The 24,718-nt window shown below is 35.3% G+C and overlaps 1 protein-coding gene and 1 pseudogene across 2 annotated transcripts; one reads left to right on the top strand and one right to left on the bottom strand.

Moving 5' to 3' along the window:
• On the top strand, positions 1-1,894 carry LOC309661823 (U2 small nuclear ribonucleoprotein A' pseudogene; annotated as a pseudogene). The gene has a single exon. The product of its transcript is annotated as a U2 small nuclear ribonucleoprotein A' pseudogene (transcript).
• On the bottom strand, positions 1,894-24,185 carry LOC309660870 (transmembrane protease serine 11G-like). Its single transcript, XM_082461946.1, is given in 10 exon segments — positions 1,894-2,611; positions 4,624-4,766; positions 6,178-6,437; positions 7,541-7,617; positions 7,621-7,712; positions 8,396-8,434; positions 11,852-12,012; positions 12,643-12,701; positions 14,490-14,650; positions 15,290-24,185. Coding segments are annotated over 10 exon segments (1,296 nt in total). The 5' UTR covers positions 15,432-24,185; the 3' UTR covers positions 1,894-2,449.
• Positions 24,186-24,718: the final 533 nt, after the last annotated feature.

The following is a 24,718-nucleotide window of genomic DNA, read 5'->3' as shown; positions in this document are numbered from 1 at the left end:
ATGGTTGCAAGAGGAGCGGGCGACGTGGCGGGCGGGAGGTGGCAGGATGGTGAAGCTGACGGTGGAGCTGATTGAGCAGTCGGCGCAGTACACCAACACCGTGCGGGACCATGAGCTGGACATGCAGAGGTATAACATTCCTGTCATTGAAAGTCTAGGCGCTACCTTAGACCAGTTTGATGCCTTTGATTTTTCTGACAATGAAATCTGGAAACTGGGATGGTTTTCCTTCGTTGAGAAGACTGGAAACATTATTAGTGAACAACAGAATATGCCGTATAGGTGAGGGACTTGATCAGGCTCTGCCCTGTCTGACAGAACTCATTCTCACCAACAACAGTCTTGTGGAATTGGGTGATCTGGACCCTTTGGCATCTCTCAAATCATTGACTTATCTAAGTATTCTAAGAAATCCTGTAACAAATAAGAAGCATTACAGACTATATGTGATTTATAAAGTTCCACAAGTCAGAGTACTGAATTTCCAGAAGGTGAAACTAAAAGAGTGGCAGAAAGCAGAGAAAATGTTCAAGGGCAAACGGGGTGCACAACTTGCAAAGGATATTGCCAGGAGAAGCAAAACTTTCAATCCAGGTGCTTGTTTGCCAACTGACAAAAAGAAAGGTGGGCCATCTCTAGGGGATGTGGAAGCAATCAAGAATGCTATAGCAAACGTGTCAACTTTGGCTGAAGTGGAGCAGCTGAAGGGCTTGTTTCAGTCCAGTTAGATACCTGGCAGAGAACACAGATCAGGCCCCACTGATGATGGTGAAGAGGAGATGGAAGAAGACACAGTCACAAATGGGTCCTGAGCAGGGTGGCCTCTAAGGATCTCAGGACATACAATAGTCCACTTCAGACAGGTCCTGCTTTTTGAATAGCCTTTTTTTGTGTCAGCAAAGTAGAGTTCATAAGCATTGTTGAAATGCTTAAAACTGCTGGTAATTTTGTAATAAAAATTTTGAAATCTAAATGCCAGTTTTCTACCAATAGTGCAAATAAAGGACACTCGCTGTGCTGCGGATTGCACATCATTGGGGCGTGTGTGCGGTGAGGCATGGATGTGTGGGAGTTGGAAATGCAGGAGGGCGGATCTTATGGGTAAGCCTCCTAGTCCTCATGAAATGTTTAGGTTTCTAAATTGATAATAAAACTTATGATTATCTGTGTGCTGCCAAAAAAAAAGAAAGAAAGAAAGAAAATGGTTTAGCAAATAAACTGCATTAGGAAATAATTAAACGGAAGTGAAAAGTAAATTTGCACCAGAATTGGAACTTCTCCCATTTTTCAGGGATGGAAAGTAGCTTCTCTAACTGATTCCTTGCCTCTTCTCATTTCCTACCTGGCGAAAAGGCCAAGGAACTGCTTTTAATTTCTGAATAGTAAAAGGCATTTTTACATAATTTAGAACAAAATCCTGTCCTAGACAATATTTCCTGTTTTCCTACCATCTGATCCAATTTATTCATTGCTCTCAAGTAAACATTAGTGCAGTTGTTTAAAGAGTTTAAAATCTGCACTATTGGGTGTAAATTTAAATGTTAATTTTTTTCAAGTTTCAGAGAGAGGTTAAATGCACATCTGAGGGCAAAGGGGAAAGGACTCACAGTAGTGCCACCTGTTAAGTCCTGGTTTCATTTCTAGTGCCCCTCCATCATTTGTGTTAACATTGGCCAAAACTAATTACCTTGATTTGTCTGGTGCATTGCACTTACAGATTCTTTTTTTTTTAATTTTATTTTATGGACTCTGTTGGATTTTTTATTTTTATTTTTTAAATTTTATTTATTTTATTTATTTATTTTGGTTGTGCCGGGTCTTAGCTGCGTGCAGCGCGTGTGCTCCTTAGTTGCAGCTCGAAGCCTCCTTAGTTGCAGCATGCTAACTCTTAGTTGCAGCATGCTAACTCTTAGTTGCAGCATGCATGTGGGATCTAGTTCCCTGACTAGGGATTGAACCCATGTCCCCTGCACTTTGAGGTGGATTCTTAACCACTGCACCACCAGGGAAGTCCCTACAGATTCTTAATGAGGATTATTTGAGGAGGAAGCTAAAAACTGTGAAGTCAGGGAAGGACAGTATGCTCTGTCAGGAAAAAAAATAAAGAATACTTAGCCAGCTGATACTCAACTGATTAAACTGCTGGATTTTTCTAAAATGGGAAGTGTGTAGTAGGAACAGAAAGGTGAACCAGGAGGTAGTCAGAGACACTTAGCAGCAATGGCAGATCTTTGTGGAGTCGGCAGTATGTTATATGCTCATGGTCAGTGAAACACTTTGGGTGATGTGAAAGAAAGCCTGCTTTCTTCATGTTTAAGGGGAGACTAGCCAGATCATGCTTACTTGCATCTTGAACTTGATGACAATATACATGGCAGCACATACTAAACACAATTTGCTAGAGAGCACACATGGCATTTACATTTTGGATGTAGAAGTGGTTGTTACATTAGATGTTAGTTTTAGATTTAAGCCAGTCCTGATAACGAGTCACTTTGGTATAAACTCCAGGCTTATTTTCTTTTCCACAGTCCATTCCACAGCTTACTATTCCAATAAGATACCAGATGTTTCTATCACGTGCTATAACAAGAGGTCCCCCAGAATCACCTTGGAAAGGAGGAAGAAGAAAAAAAATCAGTGTAGTAAATAAAGGGGTGTCATAAATATGAGTTAATCAGAAAATCTGGATGTCTAATAAATTAATATTTTGAATTGAAGTATGGAAAACTAATTTTATTTTTACTTACCATTAATGTTAGTATGATAATTGAGCTTATTACTTATTACCCGTTATCTTATTATCTCTGTTTATTAATGTCTTTATCTGGAAAGTAGTGTGAATAAAGCTAAGGTTTCAGTTTTATCCTTGTATAGTTTTTTAGTTTTGCTCCGTCTCAACAGAGAGAAACAAATTGAACCTAAGTCCAAGCATCCAGTTCTTACATAAATGTGACCTCAAGGCTCAACTAAATGTCACTTCCTCCACGAAGCCTCTCCTAACTCTGTTAGGTAGGAATAACTCTTGCTTTGAATTTGAATCTCACCTTGTTCCACTCACACCAGTTGATGGGAAGGTGTCTGGGGCATTGTATACTGTGCAGCAGTAGGCTTGGGAGGAGGAAGATATGCAGAGTACATTCCAAATAAGTGTGTTCCATTTATTACACAAAGGATTTTGCTACCAAGTGAATTGGTTTGAGTGAATGAATCATGGGGACTTTCCTGATATATTTAACCCTTAGACAAGTGATTTTTAATTTTATCTTTTAACAATGAAACTATTCACTTAAAAGAAGTATTATATGGAAGACCCTTACGGACTTTTTTAAAAAAATAAGAGAAATGATGCTGTTTGAAGTAGGCATGGGGTCCTAGAGTCTTGTGCCTTTAACTCTCTTCCCTTCACATGCTTCTTAGTACACTCCAGTGCTCAGTGGACTGAATACTCAGTCTCTGAATACTCAGAGAATAAAAACCCTGGTCTACCAAAAGCAATCCCTGTCAGCTTTTTTCTCATAGTCCTAAATCCTAATTTAGGTTCTTAGTATACTAGAGGTGAGAGAAGCAACGGAGCATGGACCAACAGAATGAGAACATCTGCTCTCTTACAGAATAAACTCAAATACAACTCTCTATTCAACAGATTCATTTTTGTGGATTTGAGTCTATTCTAAACATAGAATTGCTAAACTGTTGGATTCAGTTTCAAATGCTATAGGTAGAATCTTTATTATTTTAGTTATTTAGTTTCAGTCCTTTAAATAGCCATATTATTTTTAAATGCTTAATAATTAAAATTAATGTTTTATATGGTTGAGGGAAAATGCCATTTATTTAATTAGTTTTTGTACATGATTTGCAAGGTAACACTTTAAAATGAATAAGTGTAGATATTTTCTTTCCTAAATAGTGTAATTCTATCTGATGTACACTGTTTAAGGTCGAAGGTTCAAGTGCTGGTGGGATGAGGCTCTGTTGGCCATGGAGATATCTGCAAATCCCATCCCACACTGCCTTACAATTAGAGGGATTAGATACCTAACTATAGGGTATGACTATGGCTTGAAGCAATGATTGTGTGTCTTTCTGATTTGGTTTCTATTATTTACTTGCAGTCCTTTTCTTTAATCAGAGCCCTAGTTTGCAGCTGGTGATGATTTTTTACATATGGCCCTGGCCAATAGGGTGATAAACAAGAACTATTTCATATGGTTCTTCCATTCCCTGTTTTTTGTTTTTTGTTTTTGATTTTCTAATGATGCCTATTTTAAAAAATTTTCTTCAAGTTTTAAAAAAAATTTTATTTTATATTGGAGTATAGTTGATTAACAATGTTGTGTTAGTTTCAGGTGTACTGGAAACTGATTCAGTTATAGATATACACGTATTCTTTTTCAAAATTTTTTCCCATTTGGGTTATTATAGAATACTGAGCAGAGTTCCCTGTGCTATACAGTAGGTTCTTGTTGGTTATCTATTTTAAATATAGCCCTATATTTTATACTCTCCTCTCTCCCCCACAATTTAATTTCATAGAGTCACACGAAGTGATATTGGTCTATGTAGGGGAAGGCCACCTCTATTAACAGATTCATTTAGTAGAACTAAGTCTATTCTTACCTCACAGACATCTAGTTTTCTTCTCAAGAATCCAGCACATATCATTCCCGATGATACAGCACCACCATATACACTAACTCGATTACATATATCATTACTTATGATCTCTACTTCAACTTCTCGCAGAGTATTGAGAAAGGGGCCTAAAGAGAAAAAATAAACAGATGAAGAACTTCCATATTATTGCTTATGACAGTTAATTGTTGTTTCTTGCAAAGGATGGACCAGTGATAAAACATGTTTCTTGAGGTTATAGAACTCTGGACTCGATGACAGTGTTCAGATTCAAGTTTTATTTCTAGGGTGTCTTCTATGTGCTAGATACCATGCTTGGCACATTTACTCCCACTATCTTATTTAATCCTAGCAACAACCACCAAAGATAGATATGAGTATTCTCTTTTTCAGATGGGGAAACCAAAGCTCATCTGGTTTTGAGTCTTAGCCATGATCACATAGCTAAATGGGAGATAATATTAGATTTAAACCCAGGGCATTTCTCACCACTGGGATAATCTATGACAGTTCACCTCACCTTATCTGGAAATCTGCCTCATCACTTCACAAAGGACACAGCTATACAGGCATATCTTGGAGATATTGCAGGTTCAGTTCCTGCAATAAAGCTAATATTGCAATAAAGCGAGTCACACAAATTTTTTGGTTTCCCAGTACATATAGAATGTTATGTTTATACTATACAGTAATCTATTAAGTGTGCAATAGCATTATGTCTAAAAATATATATATACACCTTAATTAAAAAAAAAAACTTACTGCTAAAAAATACTAACCACCATCTGATAAAGACTCGGATAAAAGCTATACTTTGAGCAAGTACATAAACAAGACTATAATGCCATAATAAGAGTCTACAATAAGAGTCAGAAATTCAAGGGTAGATTAAACCATATGTAATAAATCCAACCAAGAGACATAGGAACTGGAAACTCATATCAGGATCTAAAGGCCTATCTTTGCAGTTTATTGTATATTATTAAGTATAGTAAATGTCATATTTGTCAAATTTATAAAGTCTTAGGCTCAAAAACTGTTCCATAGATACATGGATAAGAAGGGTCCCATTAATATTTAGCATCAAGAACACCATTCAAATTGCTTGCTTAAGGCTATTTCTGTTTAGCTGTATGACACATTACAGAAGCTTATCATTATTACTGCTCACAAATCACATATTTTAAGAATCATGCAACAATAACAGAATCTCAAATATGAAAGGCAGTAACAGAAAGAAAAAGATCATATGAAAAAATATGCTCCAATTATTTTTGAAAAGAAAGTTATAATTAGTTTCCAAAATACTCCATAAAGAAGATGGTGGAACATAGATAATATGTAATAGTAATACTAGTTTTCATAATTCACTATATTTGGGTTTATTTGTCGTTTTTGCCATATTTGTCATGGGACATCTTGATTTCATCTCTTATTTTCTATATTTTGGTTTTATATCTTATTTTATAAATATATCTCCATTCCAGTGGGGGATGGGTTTTCATTTTTTTGCCTAGATATTTTTAGTGAGATACTCACCATTTGCTTTTAATGCTCCCCATCCAGTGACAAACACTTTACTCTCAGGCAAGGCTTCAAAAGTAGCATTTGGGAGATAGACTCTGTGCACCTCATCCGAAAATATGACGGGGGTGGAGAGCTTCACCACAGCGATGTCATCGTCATGCTTATGGGCAGCATAGTTTTCATGAATGATAATCGACTGCACCTCTCTTCTCATTAGTGGAGGGCTTAGAGTTGTTCCAAAACTAGCCATCCAGAGTTTGGGGTTTTTGTAACTGATCACAAATTAAAAAGATTATGGTTGGTTTAGATCATTTCTGATCTAAAGTTGCCCAGGAATCTGGATTTGCATGGGACATTAGAGCAGGAGAAGGGCAAATTGTTTAAGGTGGTAGTTGTTTGGGATCCCCCCACCTTCTTATCTGAGGCTTCTCCCCAAGGACTGCTTTGCTTTCATTTTGCTGATAAAAAAACTGGGACAAAATGAGAGAGTGGCATGGACATATATACACTACTAAATGTAAAATGGATAGCTAGTGGGAAGCAGCCCCCATTCTAAAATAGCTTAAATTACTCTCCTTGAGGGGAAGTTTGTATTTTTTTAAAAGAAAACTATATTATTGCCATTTTTGGTTGCAAAAGTAATTCAGATTAGTTGAGTATATAAGTAAATAAAAATTAGACATATGTACCTACATGTACACATACACATATACTCATATCTGTGCACAGTTATATAAATGCATGTATGTCTACAGAGAGAGAAAGGAGGGAGGGAAGAAAGGAGAGAAGGAGGGAGGGAGAGAGGAAGGGAGAGAGAGAAAGAGAGACAGAGAGGGAATGAGAGTGGAAGCCACACTTTATATATTTTCACATCCTTTCTTTTTGGTTAGAATTTATCCAGAATATTTTCCCGTTTTATATGAATTTCAATAGGGTCACTGTATCTCTTTATTATCTCCAAGTGTCCCATATGTTAAATCACCAAAAAGCATACAAATAATAAAAGCATAGCACCAAAGATACTTATGTGGTATAATCAGATGTAAGTTTGTGGGTTAGGATACTATTATCTGAGTCTTTAAAAAAATTCACAATATATCTCAGGAAAACTGGTGAGTGTGTTTAACTTTTGGCGGTGTTGACTTGTTCTTAAAGTTGAGGTTGATGGAGAATATGTATTCAACTGGAGCTGAAAATACTCTAATTTTTTCTACTATTCTTCACTACCTGATATTTCTTCTAAGTCTCCTGGACAATTATGAACACCATTTTAGGGCCTAAGATGATCAATGAAAAAGGGATAAGAATTATAGGAAGTGAAGGTAAGAAAAAGAGATAAAATTTGTTATCTGGTTGGTACAGACTGAAGACTTACATTTCAAAGCAATGAGCAGCAGTCAGGAGCCACTCCTCACTGATCAAAGGTGCTCCACAGAAATGGGTGCCATCCACCTACAGGCTGGCTTGCCAAGGCCAGTCAACTTTCTTTGCAACACTACCATCGGCAATTCTTTCCATGGAAGGGAACTCCCTCCCTAAACCGCAAACTGTCAGAGGGAATAAGATGGTTATTATAGAGTTATAAATGTGCCAGAGTTAAAGATGGAAACATCTATGTTTGCCTTACTTTGCAAAATTAACAAAGTTATATGACAGAATAATGATTATTTACATTGAAAAAAGGATTAACTTTAAAAAAATATTTAACACACCCTTACAGCAATTTCACTTAAAAATTTTTTTTTATATAATTTTCTGAGTCACACTCTTATAGGCAGCAGTTTACCCCAGTGATATTTGACAATTTTGAGTGTGAAATGTACACTACTTATAGCAGCACTCTTTTAAAATACTTGTCTAGTATTATAATTATTATACTACTAGAGCACAAATGTCAAAGTTCACATATTAAAGTTAGTGGATGTCATTAAATTCTAAGCAAAATTTTCTGCTTTAACAAAGTGAGCCAAATAAATAAGATAAAGTGAAAGGGAATTGTAAAAAAAAGTCATCAGTGAAACTTTCTTTGAGGAAGAGCAAGTTTGTCCATATAGACATTCCCAATTATTAGTAGTATTTCTTTTCCCTTAGGGAGAGTTAAATTATGTATCCATTCGGAGATGTTATATACTTTTGGGAAAAAAGTAAACATGGGAATAGAGGTATTCCAAAAGTGTTTTGGGTTCTATTATTTGATTTATATACATCTCAATAATATTCTTTAACTTACAGCTGTTCAGAATGTGCTCTGCTTGTACTTTATTCATATCTGGGAAACAAAAACAAAATGATTGCTCAGCAATGGAACAGTTATAATTTAAAATTCTCTGCCTACATGACATGAATGTTTCTGGTTGGGAGGAACTGAATTGTCAATAAATTCTTAATTTAAATAAAATTCTACAAAAAGGAGAGGCCTAGATATAAATTACTGACACTTTACTAACTAGCCTTTATCTCCGCCCTTGGAAGACAAAAACTTTCTTTTGTCCTGCCATTTCTCCACAAATTTATTGTTCTTTGATGAAGATGCTGATGCTGAATTCTAAGCCACCTCTTTGATTTACTCATTTTTCCCTGGTTATCTCCCATGTATACATGTTTACAAATTTCTGTTTCTTTTTCTCTTGTTAATCTGTTTTTTTATTACAGAGGTTTTAGCCCAGAACTCAGAAGGATAGAGGGAAAATTATTTTTCCTCCCCTACAAGTAAATTCCATGCACCTTTTCTTTATATTGTATATATTTAAATGATGAAGAGAAACAGAAATAGAGACATATTTTGGGATCAATAAAAGTTACTTAATAATTTCATACAAGGTTGTAACAGGGTAAAATTAATGATTGAAAATACACTTTCATGTAACATTGAAAATCTTAATTTGTTCTTTCAACTAATTATTTTCCTTTTCCTTTCCTTTCCTTCCTTCCCTTCCTTTTCTCCTTCCTCCATCCCTCTATCTCCCATTCCTTCTTTCTTCCTGTCTTCCTCCCTCCTTTCTTTCTCTCTCTTTCTTTCCTTCTTTCCTCCTTTCTTTCTTTCTTTTTCTTTCTTTCTTTTTTCTTTCTTTCTTTCTTTCTTTCTTTCTTTCTTTCTTTCTTTCTTTCTTTCTTTCTTTCTTTCTTTCTTTCTTTCTTTCTTTTTCTTTCTTTCTTTCCTTCCTTCCTTCCTTCCTTCCTTCCTTCTATCCTTCCTTCCTTCCAAACCCTAGTCTTCTTTCCTTCTTTTAAAACCTTGTCACTTGGAACTTCTGGAAAGAATTCCGACTTCTACAAAATGAGAAGAAATTGTCACAAGGCTATACATTTTAGAAAAACATTACCTAATTATACATGAACATTTCAAATTCTGCAATTTTTTTTAAAGAAGATATACATTACATAGACAACTATTTATCAGACTTTCATTTTATTACCTCTGAAAGTTAAACTCAAAGCTTCTCCTTGAGCTACATTATAATACTGTAAAAAATACTTTTGAAAGATTAAGCTTAATAGATTTCTGCTGGACCCAAGATGTTCTCAGCTAACTTCCAATATTTGTGTTTTGGGACCATATGTGTGTTTAGTTTCCAAGCTCTCTTTTTTAGGAGACAAGTTAATCAATTCTCTAACTTCCCAGGATCAGCATTGTTAAATATATCTGAGAAAGTCCATAAAATACTACATTACATTAATTTGTTTGTACTTGTACTTTTCAAAGCATTTTTACATTTTCCTAAAGAATACACTCTACTTACTATTTTCATTTTGCAAAACAGGAACTGAGACACAGAGATCCAGCAACTTATCCAAGGCTACAACTTTGGTTACTGCTGGGACACAGGTCTTCTAGTTTCTAAGTCTTGGTTTCTTTCCACTACCACCTACAGTCTTTCCTAGAGTGCATTCCATGCATATTCTCTTTATACTGTATGTATTTAAATGATTTATCTTACCCTATGGAACACAACTTTTGGTTTTTAAATTTTATACATACAACCTCTCACTTTTTAAAGCATAGTTCTAAAACTCTAGGTGGAAAAGGAATGATTTCAGGTTCCTCAGTGTTCTGTGGTATTTATTAATTTTAAAAGACTACTTTTGTTTCATGCTCACTTTCAAGACACTGAGTTAGTTTACAGAGTTAAAGACAGTTCCTGTCTTTAACTGTCTTTAAATACCCTGTTCCTGCCCTTTGCTGAGTTCTGTGCTAATCTTGGGGATGTGATTATATCTACAGAAGACGCATTTCCCGTATTCAAGGAATTACCAGTCTTTTGCAGAGAGAAGTAAAATTTTAAAAATATACAAATTAATTTCCAAGCTCTCTTGGGAATCACAGAAGTGTCTCAGGATAAATTATGAATCTGAGGAGACCTTTCCATGGGAATGAGGAATGTCTTAACAGTAATTTGCTTAGACAGGCAACTGAAGAGCTTGTGATCACCAGCAGATGCCTGCATGGACCAGTCCCCCACCCTGGTCCAGCAACACTGTATATGACCTAAGTCCCCTAACATCACAGAGTGGTGATGAGGGTGGGGGATAGATCCAGAAATGATGGAGTTTAAGTTTCTAACATTTAGCTTAATGAGAGCTCAAAATCAAAATTAAATTTTTTGAAAATAAAAATTTTTTACATACCTACATCTCTTCAACAAAATGTTTCCTTCAGGCAACCTTGTCTCTGCTATCTAAGCCCAGTGCATTGGATTCAGAGTCTACTCTATTCTATCTGCATGACTAGCAGAACCGAATGATGAGCATTACTCACAGAGACTTCAAGTTCTTATCTTCAATCTATTTTTCTTCCTTCTGACTTCGGCCAAAACTGTGATGCAATTTTCTCCTCTTTGAACAGATTATAATATACTTGCTCTAGTACTCTAGAACAATTTGGCAGAAAAAGTACCAAGGGAAGACTTATTGGTAACTTGTCTGCTTTATCTGTCAGCTTTAGAATCTCATTTCACAACTTACACAGTCTGGTAAAATATGACAACTTTAAAGTTAATTTATAGAAGGCTAACAGTTGTCTTCGAATTATAACGAGCTTTGTTTAATCTCAGACCCCAAACATTTATCACCCAGATAAATATCTGTGTTGTAAATGAGATGGTGTCTTTATGCCTGATACAAGTATACTACTGGGGCCTGTCATCTTTCTCTTCCTTCTATCCCCTTCATGTCCTTGGCCAATCCTATCCTATGTGCCTAGGAAGTGTTATGGGAGTAAAAGAAAAAATATCAGACTTCTTTTCACCGGAGCCAAATCACACTTGTGCCTCACATATTGTGATTTCTGTGTGCACACCACTCTTACATTCTGAATTCAGATTTGAGAGAGTATTGCATCAGAAACAGCCGGGCACTATGGATTACTAGATCAGTAGCACAGTGTAGATTTTTATCACATGCATGCTTAATTAGTTCAAACAATTCTACTAAGATCTCTTTTTTAAAAAAGTAAGAAATACTACTATATTTAGATTATCATGTAATTCTTGTTTCATAATTGTTTCCATACAAACCAAAGGAAGATAAGCTTTAGTGCTGATTGTGTGATTTGTTTATTATCAAGTAAATAAGAGACTTAAAAATGAAAAGTGGTTTCATTTTAAGGGTAAAATAAAGATTTCTCTGTAGATGAGAAGATTGTTAAAATGATAAACTGTAACAAGGAAAGAAAAATTGTATTTCTTGCCTCTAAGATAAGGTAATGAAGTATCTAGCTTCAAGAACCCTTCATTTAATTTCAACTTCTGATGCAAAATGTTATCAGCTTGTCTTTTTATTGTGTCTGCATTGTTAGAAGCAAACTGAAATTTGAACAATACATCTGTTTTCAAACCATCATTACTTGACCTGAAAAACAAAAACACCAGAATAAATGAGTGAGGACCTAGCCATAGTAATTATTACTTTTATAACTTATTATTTAAGTATTAGTTATATTTCAAGAAAATACAACAAATATTTTATACCTTTATTGTCATGGATTTTTTCCCCTTTCTTTATCATATCGGTGTTAATACCTGAATTATTTCCTGCTTGTAAAACTTGATCATATTTAGGAAGGGGAGAGTATCTGAGGTTTCTAGAATTTTTTTTTCTGAAAAAATAAATCAAAAGCACATGTTAAATTCATCAACTTTGTATTTTTTTCTTGATTTTAAAAAATCCATAATATCTGTTCATTGTTTAAAATGTAAGTAAAATTGAGAAGAGTTTTCAATGATTGTAAGAATCTTTAACTGAAATGCAAAAAACTTTAAAAGGACAGCCAGTAGAATATATTTCATCACTACCCAAGTTACGACACTCTCTCCCTACAGGTACTGTGTACAGGAGAAATAACAATTAAATATAATAATATTAAATTATTTTTGCTCTTGGTATAGCTAAGATTTTTAGATCCTATCAAAATGCAAATAATTGAAGAATAACTAAATAATACAAAGTTGCCTTTTCATCAAAGTAAGTAGCTGTAATTACGTAAGGTTGAAAGCATGTGACTTGATGTAATGACGATTTAAACTGGATCTTTGAAATATCTATCTGAGAAAAGAAAAAAAATCAACAGTATAGAATTTTGTTAAATATGAATTTCACAATTTCTATATATCACAAAAATACCTCTATAAAATGTGCAGTGATTCAAATAGCATTTACTTCTAAGTTTGTTTATAACTATCCCAGAAGGCTCATTTAGGCATAATCTGTTGTCATAAAGGTCATCCCTGTAACTGAATGTTGATATTTGAGTAACTTTTCACCCGGTCAAAGATGAATGATATAAAGAGTTGAATTAAGCTCGATATTTCAACAGCCAGTACAGAGACTGAGTTTCTTTGAACACTTGATATGTACAGACTTATCAACGACTATCATTCAAGCTCAGTTATCATTCTCATGGATGTGATTAAAAGATAAGTTTCAAGGCTTTAGTGAAATTTTTCAGGCTGTGTTTTGATGCTGTGGTAAATGGGGAAGAGGAGGAGAATGAATATTTTAGGGGCACTTTTAAAAAATGAATATATTCATCAAGAAAAATGCATTAAATCTTTACTTAGAATAAGATAAGACAATATATGCCCTTCTTCATGTTGTCTCCATTTATACTCTAGAGGACAGAACCAGTACTAATGAACTGGCCATTTATTTGCTGGTCATCTCCTTGATAAGTATTTTATGGTCCTACCATGTGGTAGATACTGTGACAGGCACAAGAATAAGTAGACTTATCCCCTCAAAAATCCAGAGGGGCATAGACATATAAAATAATAATGCTGTAACAAAGTGGTAAGTGCTCCAGCAGAGGTGTATGAAAAGTTCTCAGAACAAGAAAGAGATGCTAACATTACTTAGACATTATTTTTCATACTTTTTATTCACAACATAAACTAATCCTCAGAATAACTCAGGAAGGTAGATGAAATTGTCCCTCTTTTGTAGTTGAAATTTTGAGGGGTCAAATAGCTTTCCCAAAGTTGCTAAGCTGACAAAGGGTAAAATTGGGATATGATGTAGATGTTCTGACTTAAAAGACTTGACTCTCTCTAATTCAATATATTACTTCCTGTAACAAAATATTTTATATCCTGCCCTGATTTTTTTCTCCTAATCATTTATTCCTTAGGATGTATTTTTGAAGAGGCATGCCAATCCCACTTGGTTGCATCCTTCAACTCATTTCATTCAGCTTCTGATTTTTGTTGGGAAAGGGTTAAAGAAGTACTTTTGAACCTGGCAAAGATCTGTCATCTTTAGTCAATGCTAGGCTCAGAAGCTGTGTATACAACTGAAGTCTTCAGTGAAAGAGCTAGTCTGTGTGTTTCTGTGGTATATTTTCAGGAATAAATGTTCAGTATAAGTTGCCTAATGGGAAATGTATCAGGTCATACACACAGTAGGTGTTTAATATATAGTATGTGGTAATGTTGTTTGTGCCTGACTAACTTATGTCTCCAGATAACTCTAATACCTTTCTTTTTCTTTTTCTTTTTTGTATTTGAGCTATTTATTTTCTGTTGGGCTTATGTTGTTCAGTATATGGTATAATTATCCTTTGTCCAATGATTTTTCCAGTCTTCCTGAGATAATGTTGGTTAGCGTTGCCAGGATTAACAAATAAAAATACAGTTAAGTTTTAATTTCAGATAAACAATGAATGATTTTTTAGTATAAGCATGTTTAAAATATTGCATGAAATATATGTTCAGGAGGATCTGAAATTAAAATTTAACTGGGCATTCTGTATTTTTTCTGGCAACCCTAACATAGGTGCAATTTGGTGTGTTCTGAACTTGCCTCTTATTTTATTTTAAACTCCTTCACAATACTATTGTCAGGGTAGGAATGATGCCAGCAAAGCTCAGGCTTACCTCATTACTGATATTTTGTTTCAAGTCTGTCCTATTTTTTGAATGTTCCACTGAAAAATCAGGATTATATTCAATACTGGGGATCTGGAAGGAAGTTTGGTAATAGTGAAACTTCTGTTCTGGAAGGGAGAACAAAAATGGATGGTTTCTCTTTAGCTCATTTGAGTTGTATAAATATCAGAAGGGATGACATGCAAAATACTCCTATAATTGATGAACTGTTGAGAATTAAACACTTAACAGCTATGGCCAACACCTTTTTTAAGATCACACATTCTCATAGTCACATGGTTGTCAGTTGTATCCTGACACAATTATCACCTGTTAGTGATAATTCATAAATTTAAGCTGCTAATTATATGATAATAATAGAATGTATTATATTCCCACAAGCTGACCTCAAAGTTAGAATTACTACTAAAATAATTTTTACTCTCAGTACATTAAATATTATTAAACCATACAATAACATATGTTATGAATCTATTTCACTGTTCAAGAGGAAATGTTATATGAATCAAGTCAAATTTTAAACAGTAGAAGTAATTTTTATACATAAAGGATGATCATTCCCCAAATGTAGACAAATTTATGCAAAGAAATATCGAATTGTACAAAGTATATATACATTATGTAAATTATTGCAATGAAAACTACATTTTAAGATATTACAAAAGGTTTTCTAAACTATTAAGATTTTGAAATAAATTGACTAGATCTTTAAATTTTCAAAATAATACAGTGAGATAGATTCTTACCAAATGCCAAAAAATAAACAAGGAGACTGATGATTATTGCTAGAACCAACACAACAGCTGCAATAATAAGGGCAATCATCCATGGTTTCAATGAACTTGTTCTTCTACCCAATGTTGATGGACTTTTGAGAAAGAATTGCATGTTAAAAAAAGACAGAACTTGAACACTAGAATCTCAATTTCACATAGTTTTGGTATAGAATGTTCTTTCTGAAATTCATGATTAGCCCTTACTGCACTTAGTAACATTTAAATATATTTTTCTATAAAAAATTAGAAAAAATACTGTTAAAAATCTCATTGACATTTGACTTTACATTTTAATTTTTAAAAGTCAGAATTATACTACAGTTGACAACTATTTCCTATGTTCCAGGTCCATTATACTAGATGTTCTGAAATATTTTTGTCTTTGTAAATGAACTAATACCATATATTTTGTTTATGTGCTTCAAATCACAATAAGCCTCAAAGACCGAGGGCCTCTGGGACACTCCTCTCATTCTAGCATGAACAGACAGAGTGATTACTAAATCCTCAAAGTTGGGTATGAGAGGAGCTGGAACTAGGATGTGGGCTTTGGGGCTCTTTTCACACCTCTTAAACCAGTAATCCCCATTTATAAAGCAAGTAATCTGTAATGCATACGAAGAGCATCTAAAATAGGACAGGTTTGAAGAAAAGAAAATAGAAGAGAAATATAAGAAAGAAATAATATGTGAACCAAGAGATATCATTACTATAATAAATAAATAGTTATAGCTCAGGTTTTTGGACCCAGGAACTCAGTGGTGTGAGAACCACTGGTGGTGTATAATGAGCATCTATTTCATAAGGTTATAAGATTTCAAACCTGACTTTTATAGATAATATTGCACAGGATAAGGCCATATTTATTTGAGTAAATAATCAATTTAAAGAAAAATATTAAGGCAATAATAGTATCAGCAGTATACAAATATAACAAAAAGTATGAAAGTGGAATGCAAATGACTGATGTTTTGGGAAACTTTGTGGAATGAGGGAAATGTGACAAAGCTCTGTCTCCAGCCCAGTGTCAGGGCCCACAGTCTAAAGAACAATTCTGAACAATTATAGAGTTGAGACGGACATGGCCTGTCCAGCAGGATCTAATCCATGGGAGAACTGAACAGGAATATTCTTTTGAAAGTTAAAGGTACCAGTTCTTGTTCTGTTAAAAATTACACATGGAAAAGAAGAAGGAATTATCTTCCCTGGGATTGGTAGCTGGTAGTGGTAAAGTGGAAAATAGGCCCCAGTTAAAAAGTTAAAGATATCAACCGGGTCTACCTTTTGTCATCAATGGTCTAGAAGGATTAGGGATGCTCCTGTATCCTTGTATCTGGGCAAGAAGGTAGAGGCAGTTTCCCCACCCCAGAAACATCAACCCGACCTCTGATAAGTATCTCAGGTAGCACTAATTCTGAGTTCTGCTGTGTTTCTGGAAGGATCTAAAGTTACTCTGGCCTGCTACTCTTTGGTTGGTGGCAAGACAAGAGTATTACATGTGCAAACACCTGAAGTATCCTTAAAAGAGATGGGATCCTGCTGGGGCACAGGCAAGTGCTGATGAACATAATCATCACCTTTATTAATAGAAGACCACGAACTCAGTCAGTTGAAATTTAATGAGTTTCTTCTGTGTGCCAAACACTTTCTGCTTGACACTCAAAAACGAATAATACATAGGCTCCCCTCTTCAAGGATGTGTGATCTAGAGATGTATTAAGTAACTACTATAATAAAGTGATAAATGTCATAATGGAATTATGCCCAGTATGCTATGGGGGCTGAGTGGGTACATGGTTTTGCCTTAGAGAAGTCCTTTGAACTGGGCCTTGAAGGCTGAGGAGGCGGCATTGGGAAGAATGACATGTGCCACAGGCAGAGGGAACAGCATAAATAAAGAAAAGGAGACATGAGACAAGGCCAAGAATTTCTTAGGAACATATTAGAGAAAGTAGAGTTCATGAATGAGAATGAAGGTGAAGTTAATTAATGCAGAGTAATTAGTTAACTCAGTAGATATTTATTGAGCATTACTATGTATGAAACACAGGGGAGCATAGAAAAGAACCTTCAATCAGTCTTCATCTCAAGGAACTTATGGTCTTTTAGAGGAGAAGCACAGTGCACACAAATTGTACCAGATTTGCAAAGCATTTCTAAGAGAATTTCAGAGAAAAACTAATGATTTCTCTTTGGAGGAAATAATGGCTGAAAAATAATGATACTTTTTTAAAACTTGAAAATGCCAGACCTGGGCTTCCCTGGTGGTGCAGTGGTTGAGAATTTGCCTGCCAATGCAGGGGACACGGGTTCGAGCCCTGGTCTGGGAAGATCCCACATGCCACGGAGCAACTAGGCCCGTGAGCCACAACTACCGAGCCTGCGCATCTGGAGCCTGTGCTCCGCAACAAGAGAGGCCGCGACAGTGAAAGGCCGCGCACCGCGATGAAGAGTGGCCCCTGCTTGCCGCAACTAGAGGAAGCCCTTGCATAGAAACGAAGACCCAAAACAGCCATAAATAAATAAATAAATAAAAAGAAAATGCCAGACCCATCTTCTCACTCTGCTCCCCTCTGCATCAGATACAGAAAACCATTCATAAAGAGGGAGCTTGTTTTGCAACAAAATTCTTATCATCAAAAGGATGTGGTTTCCTGTTGAACTGTTCTAACTCCAGAAACATCACTGTGACTGGATTACCATTTTATGTATAGGTCACAAGTGAAAAATTGTTTGAGTTCATTTCCTTAACCATGCAGACATGCCCTAAAATATTCATTACTACATGTTTTTCAAAAAAAGAAAAGAATGTTTTCTCCCTAATTTCTTTTACTCCTAACCTAATTTTAACTTAAACATTGACTAATTTCAGTGGTTGTTCCATATTGGTGGAGCTTATACCTCATAGGTACTTGGTAAATATTTGTCTACTAAATAAAATATTGTGTTATAAAGTAGTAGGAAGCCCTAAACTACTTGCAACACAAAAACTATTTTTAGTAGAGAGTTTTGCTAGAGATGAATTGCTTCAAACACAGCAGGAAGAGAAATGAGATTAAGCTTTTATCTGGAATCAAGATACACTTACAAATTTTGTACTGCTAAAGGGCAACTCTCTCCTCTTTCCTTCTTTGTTTCTCCCTCGAAACCAAGAGTCTGTTGGTAAGACTATTCCAACAAGATGACTAAACAGGTTCACTGTAGTGTAGGAATATCCAGCCTTAGAGAAGGCTTTGGCATCCAAACAAAAGAAAATTTTAAGTGACCTCACCTTTAAGGTATTCACACCAAAATGAAGATGAGCAGTGACAAAAGCTATCCGTTCAGCAGGTCAGTCTAGAAAACCTTTCACAAAGAATCAAAACATTTTTGAAAAGTGTCATCCTTTTAATCCCTCCCTTACTTTCGTTTAAATTCTGAGGGGCTCATTATCCAGACTGTCTCATGGGGAGGTATTGAACCAAAACTCAGAATAGAAAGAACTCTTCTTGCTCTTTTCAATGTCAACCGTTTTCTTTCAATGTTACAATTTTTACCAAGGTACATCTTCAGGTTCTTTCACCTTAGCTCTCTGAGCATCTGTTATTTTTATTGGAGCTTTTTCAAATGCTTTATTTAATCAAAATGTTGTCACTCAATGATTCAAGAATGAGGAATAAAGTGATTTCTTTCTGGCACAGCAATGGCCGCATGATTTGAAGGGCTCATGGTCTCTGAAAGAGGTTGCCCAGCATAGTGGTTAAGAGTGTGGGTTCTGCAGCCAGCCTACCTGAGTTCTTATCCTGGCTCCCCACTGCAGGACCTTTGGCAGTCATTCAACTTATTTGTGCCTCAGCTTTCTTATCAGTAAAATGAGAGTAATAATACACACCTTGTGGGATTTATTGAAAAGATTAAATGAGTTAATATATGAAAGGGCACTTAGAACAGTAACTAAAACATGGTGAGGACTTAGGAGTTTTGATTATTTCATTATTTTTATTATCAAAAGCAACTGAGAAAGACTAGCAAGGAGTTTGTGCATAGATGGAGTGGAGTGAGCTGGTGGAAAGTGCATGCTGGATGGTGGATGTGCTTCTCAAAAGAGGTGAGGACTTGTATCCAGGACCTCGGAATCTGAGTGGCAACACTGGACACAAAATACACAGAGATAGGGAAGCAGCTTGGGAGCCTAGCAAAGCCCTGCTTATCCCCATGGAGAGTTACAGCAGATAAAATAATTCCAAGCTTGGGGGGAGGGAAGACAGCAGAGCCTTGAAGAGTAATCACAGGATTCAAAAGTAGACATTATGCGGTGAGCACATGGTGGAGCATCCATGGGGAAAGAATTACTGGACAAAAATAGTGGATATGGGAAAGTTTAAGGCAAAACAATATGGGTCAATCATCTAGCTGGGGTTTTAATTCATTGCCTAAGGACGACAGAATAACTCTGGAAGAAAGCTGTGGTTATGCAAATATCAGGAGGTGGTGGTGTTATTATTCATAACAAATATTTAATAATATTTCATTAAATCTGTGATGTGGATAGAAATATTCAAAGTTGTGCAAAAGATTAAATGAAGATTTGTGCTTCCTTTTATGTTTCATGTTCTGACAAGCTGTGTGTCTTGTTTCCATAACCCCATATTATGCAAATAAGAGAGACATAATGTTTCATAAATGAAAAGTTGATGGATGTCATAATTAAAATATAATTAAAATAACTGGTGTTTTAGTTCATAAGAGTTCAGAAGGAATAAACAGATTCAGAGAGTGCTACTCTTCAGAGCTCTGCTCATTAATGCAAATTTGTATGGTGAAATTCCATGAGAAGTTGTTCCTTGAAAGGAATTTTAGAATACTGAGGTAATTAAAACCTGATGAGGACCAAAAAGAATGCATATGCCATTGACCTGGGCTGTTGAAGATGATTAGCCAGAGCAGTACTTCCCACCCACTTTGGCTTCAGTTCTCTTGGGTACAGTTTCCTACTTTCTTACTCATGTTTTCAATCAAGCATCATTTATCTTTCATTATGTCTCTTCCCACTGCTACTTAACAACAAATTTTGACCTCCACAAGGACACAGGGCTTCTTTGAACACTGAAACATGCACTAAAGTATTAGCTACAAATCTTTTCTAATGAACAAGTTCTACTGTCACTGTATCTGACCATTGGGGGGTAGTTTTATTTGAAAAAATAAAATTTAAAATGCAAAAAGAAAATTAACTAAGGCTTTTCTTGAGTCAGAAAGAACTATTGAGAGAACTATTTGATACTGCTGTAGAAGTCACATGAGTGCCAAATGGGGAGGATAATGATAGGTAGGTGACTGACAGCTTCAGTGAACAATAGCTGTCAAGAGCTTTTTACATTTAATGAAAACACACTTTTGAACTTCTAGAACCTTTTGATGTCTTCCCTCTGGCCTTTCTTCCTTCCTTTTATCTCTTTCCGTTCTTTTTTCTTTAAGAGCTTTATTGAGATATAATTAACATACCATACAGTTCACTCACTTAAAGTATACAATTCAATTCTTTTCAGCATATTCACAAAGTTGTGCAACCATTATCATAATTAATTTTCAAACATTTCATCATCCCAAACAGAAACCCCATACCCATTAATAGTCATTCTCTGTTTTCCCCTAACCCCTTAACTCTACACAACTACTAATCTACTTTCTGTCTCTGTGGATTTGTTTATTCTGACATTTCATGTAAATAGAATCATATAATATATGGTCTTTTGTATCTGTCTTCTTTCACTTAACATAATATTTTCAAATTTCATCAGTGTGATAACATATATTACCTCCATACTGTTTTCCATAGTGGAAGGTAAGACTTCATTACTTTTTATTGCCAAATAATATTCCGTTTTATGGATATACTATAATTTATTTATGCATTCATCAGCTGATGGACATTTGGATTTTTGGATTTTGGATTTTTCTACTTTGGGCTATTATAAATAATGCTGCTATGAACATTAATGTTCAGTTTTGTATGGACATGTATTTTCATTTCTTTGCATATATATCAAAGAGTGGAATTTCTGGGTCATATGATAACTCTATGGTTAACATTGAGAGGAACTGCTAAAGTTTTGCATAGTATCTACATAATTTTACATTCCCATCAACCATTTAAAAAGTTATAATTTCTCTACATCTTCACTTTTTTTTTTCTTTGCCGTCCCATAGTGGTTTTCATCTTCCTTTTCTTGCTCTGCCTCATTCTTATTATATCACTCTTTCCACCTGAGTCTCTTCATTTCTTATTCCCCTCACCCTTACTTCCCATTAACTGTTAATCAAATTAAACAGACAAACATATGTATTAATAGGATTATTCGCAATTTTCTAAATTTTCAATTTACCCATTCTCTGAAATCACAGATCTCTCCCTCCCCTCAACCCCTTCACCTAATCAGTCTACCTCTGAGTTGTCTTTCTTATTTGTTCTCTTTCCGTTTCCTTAATACCGTCCTACCTTAGGCATTCAAAGTGTCTTACCTGAACAAGCACAGTAGCCATTAATAGATCTCTTTATCTCCAGATAAATTCCCCTCAAATACATTCTACAATGTTACAGCTAGAAATATCTTCTAAATATACAGTTCTGATGTGATCCTCTAGTGCAAAAACTTGCAAATATTTATCGTTACATAGACTGACTCTTTATTTTTTTTTTGATTTTTTAAAAACATTTTATTTTATTGTTTTAACATCTTTATTGGAGTATAATTGCTTTACAGTGGTGTGTTAGTTTCTGTTTATAACAAAGTGATTCAGTTATACATATACATATGTCCCCAAATCTCTTCCCTCTTGTGTCTCCCTCCCTCCCACACTCCCTATCCCACACCTCTAGGTGGTCACAAAGCACCGAGCTGATCTCCCTGTGCTATGCGGCTGCTTCCCACTAGCTATCTATTTTACGTTTGGTAGTGTATATATGTCGATGCAACTCTCTCACTTTGTCCCAGCTTACCCTTCCCCCTCCCCGTATCCACAAGTCCATTCTCTAATAGGTCTGTGTCTTTACTCCCGTCTTGCCCCTAGGTTCTTCATGACCATTTTTTTTCTTTCTTTTTTTTTTTGATTCCATATATATGTATTAGCATACAGTATTTGTTTTTCTCTTTCTGACTTACTTCACTCTCTATGACAGACTCTAAATCCATCCGCCTCACTACAAATAACTCAATTTCGTTTCTTTTTATGGCTGAGTAATATTCCATTGTATATATGTGCCACATCTTCTTTATCCATTCATCTTTTGATGGACACTTAGGTTGCTTCCATGTCCTGGCTATTGGAAATAGTGTTGCAATGAACATTGTGGTACATGACTCTTTTTGAATTATGGTTTTCTCAGGGTATATGCCCAGTAGTGGGATTGCTGGGTCATATGGTAGTTCTATTTTTAGTTTTTTAAAGAACCTCCATACTGTTCTCCATATTGGCTGTATCAATTTACATTCCCACCAACAGTGCAAGAGTGTTCCCTTTTCTTCACACTCTCTCCAGCATTTATTGTTTCTAGATTTTTTGATGATGGCCATTCTGACCGGTGTGAGATGATATCTCATTGTAGTTTTGATTTGTATTTCTCTAATGATTAATGATGTTGAGCATTCTTTCATGTGTTTGGTGGCAATCTGTATATCTTCTTTGGAGAAATGTCTATTTAGGTCTTCTGCCTATTTTTGGATTGGGTTTTTGTTTTTTTGATATTGAGCTGCATGAGCTGCTTCTAAACTTTGCAGATTAATCCTTTGTCAGTTGCTTCATTTGGAAATATTTTCTCCCATTCTGAGGGTTGTCTTTTCATCTTGTTTATGGTTTCCTTTGCTGTACAAAAGCTTTTAAGTTTCCTTAGGTCCCATTTGTTTATTTTGTTCCTATTTCCATTTCTTTAGGAGGTGGATCAAATAGGATATTGCTGTGATTTATGTCATAGAGTGTTCTACCTATGTTTTCCTCCAAGAGTTTGATAGTGTCTGACCTTACATTTAGGTCTTTAATCCATTTTGAGTTTATTTTTGTGTATGGTGTTAGGGAGTGTTCTAATTTTACTCTTTTACATGTAGCTGTCCAGTTTTCCCAGCACCACTTATTGAAGAGGCTGTCTTTTCTCCATTGTATATTCTTGCCTCCTTTATCAAAAATAAGGTGACCATATGTGTGTGGGTTTATCTCTGGGCTTTCTATTCTGCTTCATTTATCTATATTTCTTGTTTTGTGCCAATACCATACTGTCTTGATGACTGTAGCTTTGTAGTATAGTCTGAAGTCCAGGAGCCTGATTCCTCCAGCTCCGTTTTTCTTTCTCAAGATTGCCTTGGCTATTCAGGATCTTTTGTGTTACCATACAAATTGTGAAGTTTTTTGTTCTTGTTCTGTGAAAATGCCAGTGGTAGTTTGATGGGGATTGCATTGAATCTGTAGATTGCTTTGTGTAGTAGAGTCATTTTCACAATGTTGATTCTTCCAATCCAAGAACATGGTATATCTCTCCATCTATTTGTGTCATCTTTAATTTCTTTCATCAGTGTCTTATAATTTTCTGCATACAGGTCTGTTGTCTCCTTAGGTAGGTGTATTCCTAGATATTTTATTCTTTTTGTTGCAATGGTAAATGGAAGTGTTTTCTTAATTTCACTTTCAGATTTTTCATCATTAGTGTATAGGAATGCAAGAGATTTCTGTGCATTAATTTTGTATCCTGCTACTTTACCAAATTCATTGATTAGCTCTAGTGGTTTCCCGGTAGCATCTTTAGGATTCTCTATGTACAGTATCATGTCATCTGCAAACAGTGACAGCTTTACTTCTTCTTTTCCGATTTGGATTCCTTTTATTTCTTTTTCTTCTCTGATTGCTGTGGCTAAAACGTCCAAAACTGTGTTGAATAATAGTGGTGAGAGTGGGCAACCTTGTCTATTTCCTGATCTTAGTGGAAATGGTTTCAGTGTTTCACCATTGAGGACAATGTTTGCTGTGGGTTTGTCATATATTGCCTTTATTATGTTGAGGTAAGTTCCCTCTATGCCTACTTTCTGGAGGGTTTTTATCATAAATTGGTGTTGAATTTTGTTGGAAACTTTCTCTGCATCTATTGAGATGATCATATGGTTTTTATTCTTCAATTTGTTAATATGATGTATCACACTGATTGATTTGCGTATATTGAAGAATCCTCACATTCCGGGTATAAACCCAACTTGATCATGGTGTATGATCCTTTTTCTGTGCTATTGGATTCTGTTTGCTTGTATTTTGTTGAGGATTTTTGCATCTATGTTCATCAGTGATATTGGCCTGTAGTTTTCTTTCTTTGTGACATCTTTGTCTGGTTTTGGTATCAGGGTGATGGTGGCCTCGTAGAATGAGTTTGGGAGTGTTCCT

The sequence above is a fragment of the Balaenoptera physalus genome (assembly GCF_965194825.1).
Source record: "Balaenoptera physalus genome assembly, chromosome: 5".
Lineage (NCBI taxonomy): Eukaryota > Metazoa > Chordata > Mammalia > Artiodactyla > Balaenopteridae > Balaenoptera > Balaenoptera physalus.
The sequence above is the reverse complement of the archived record's forward strand: the minus strand, read 5'-3'. Positions and strand labels throughout refer to the sequence as shown.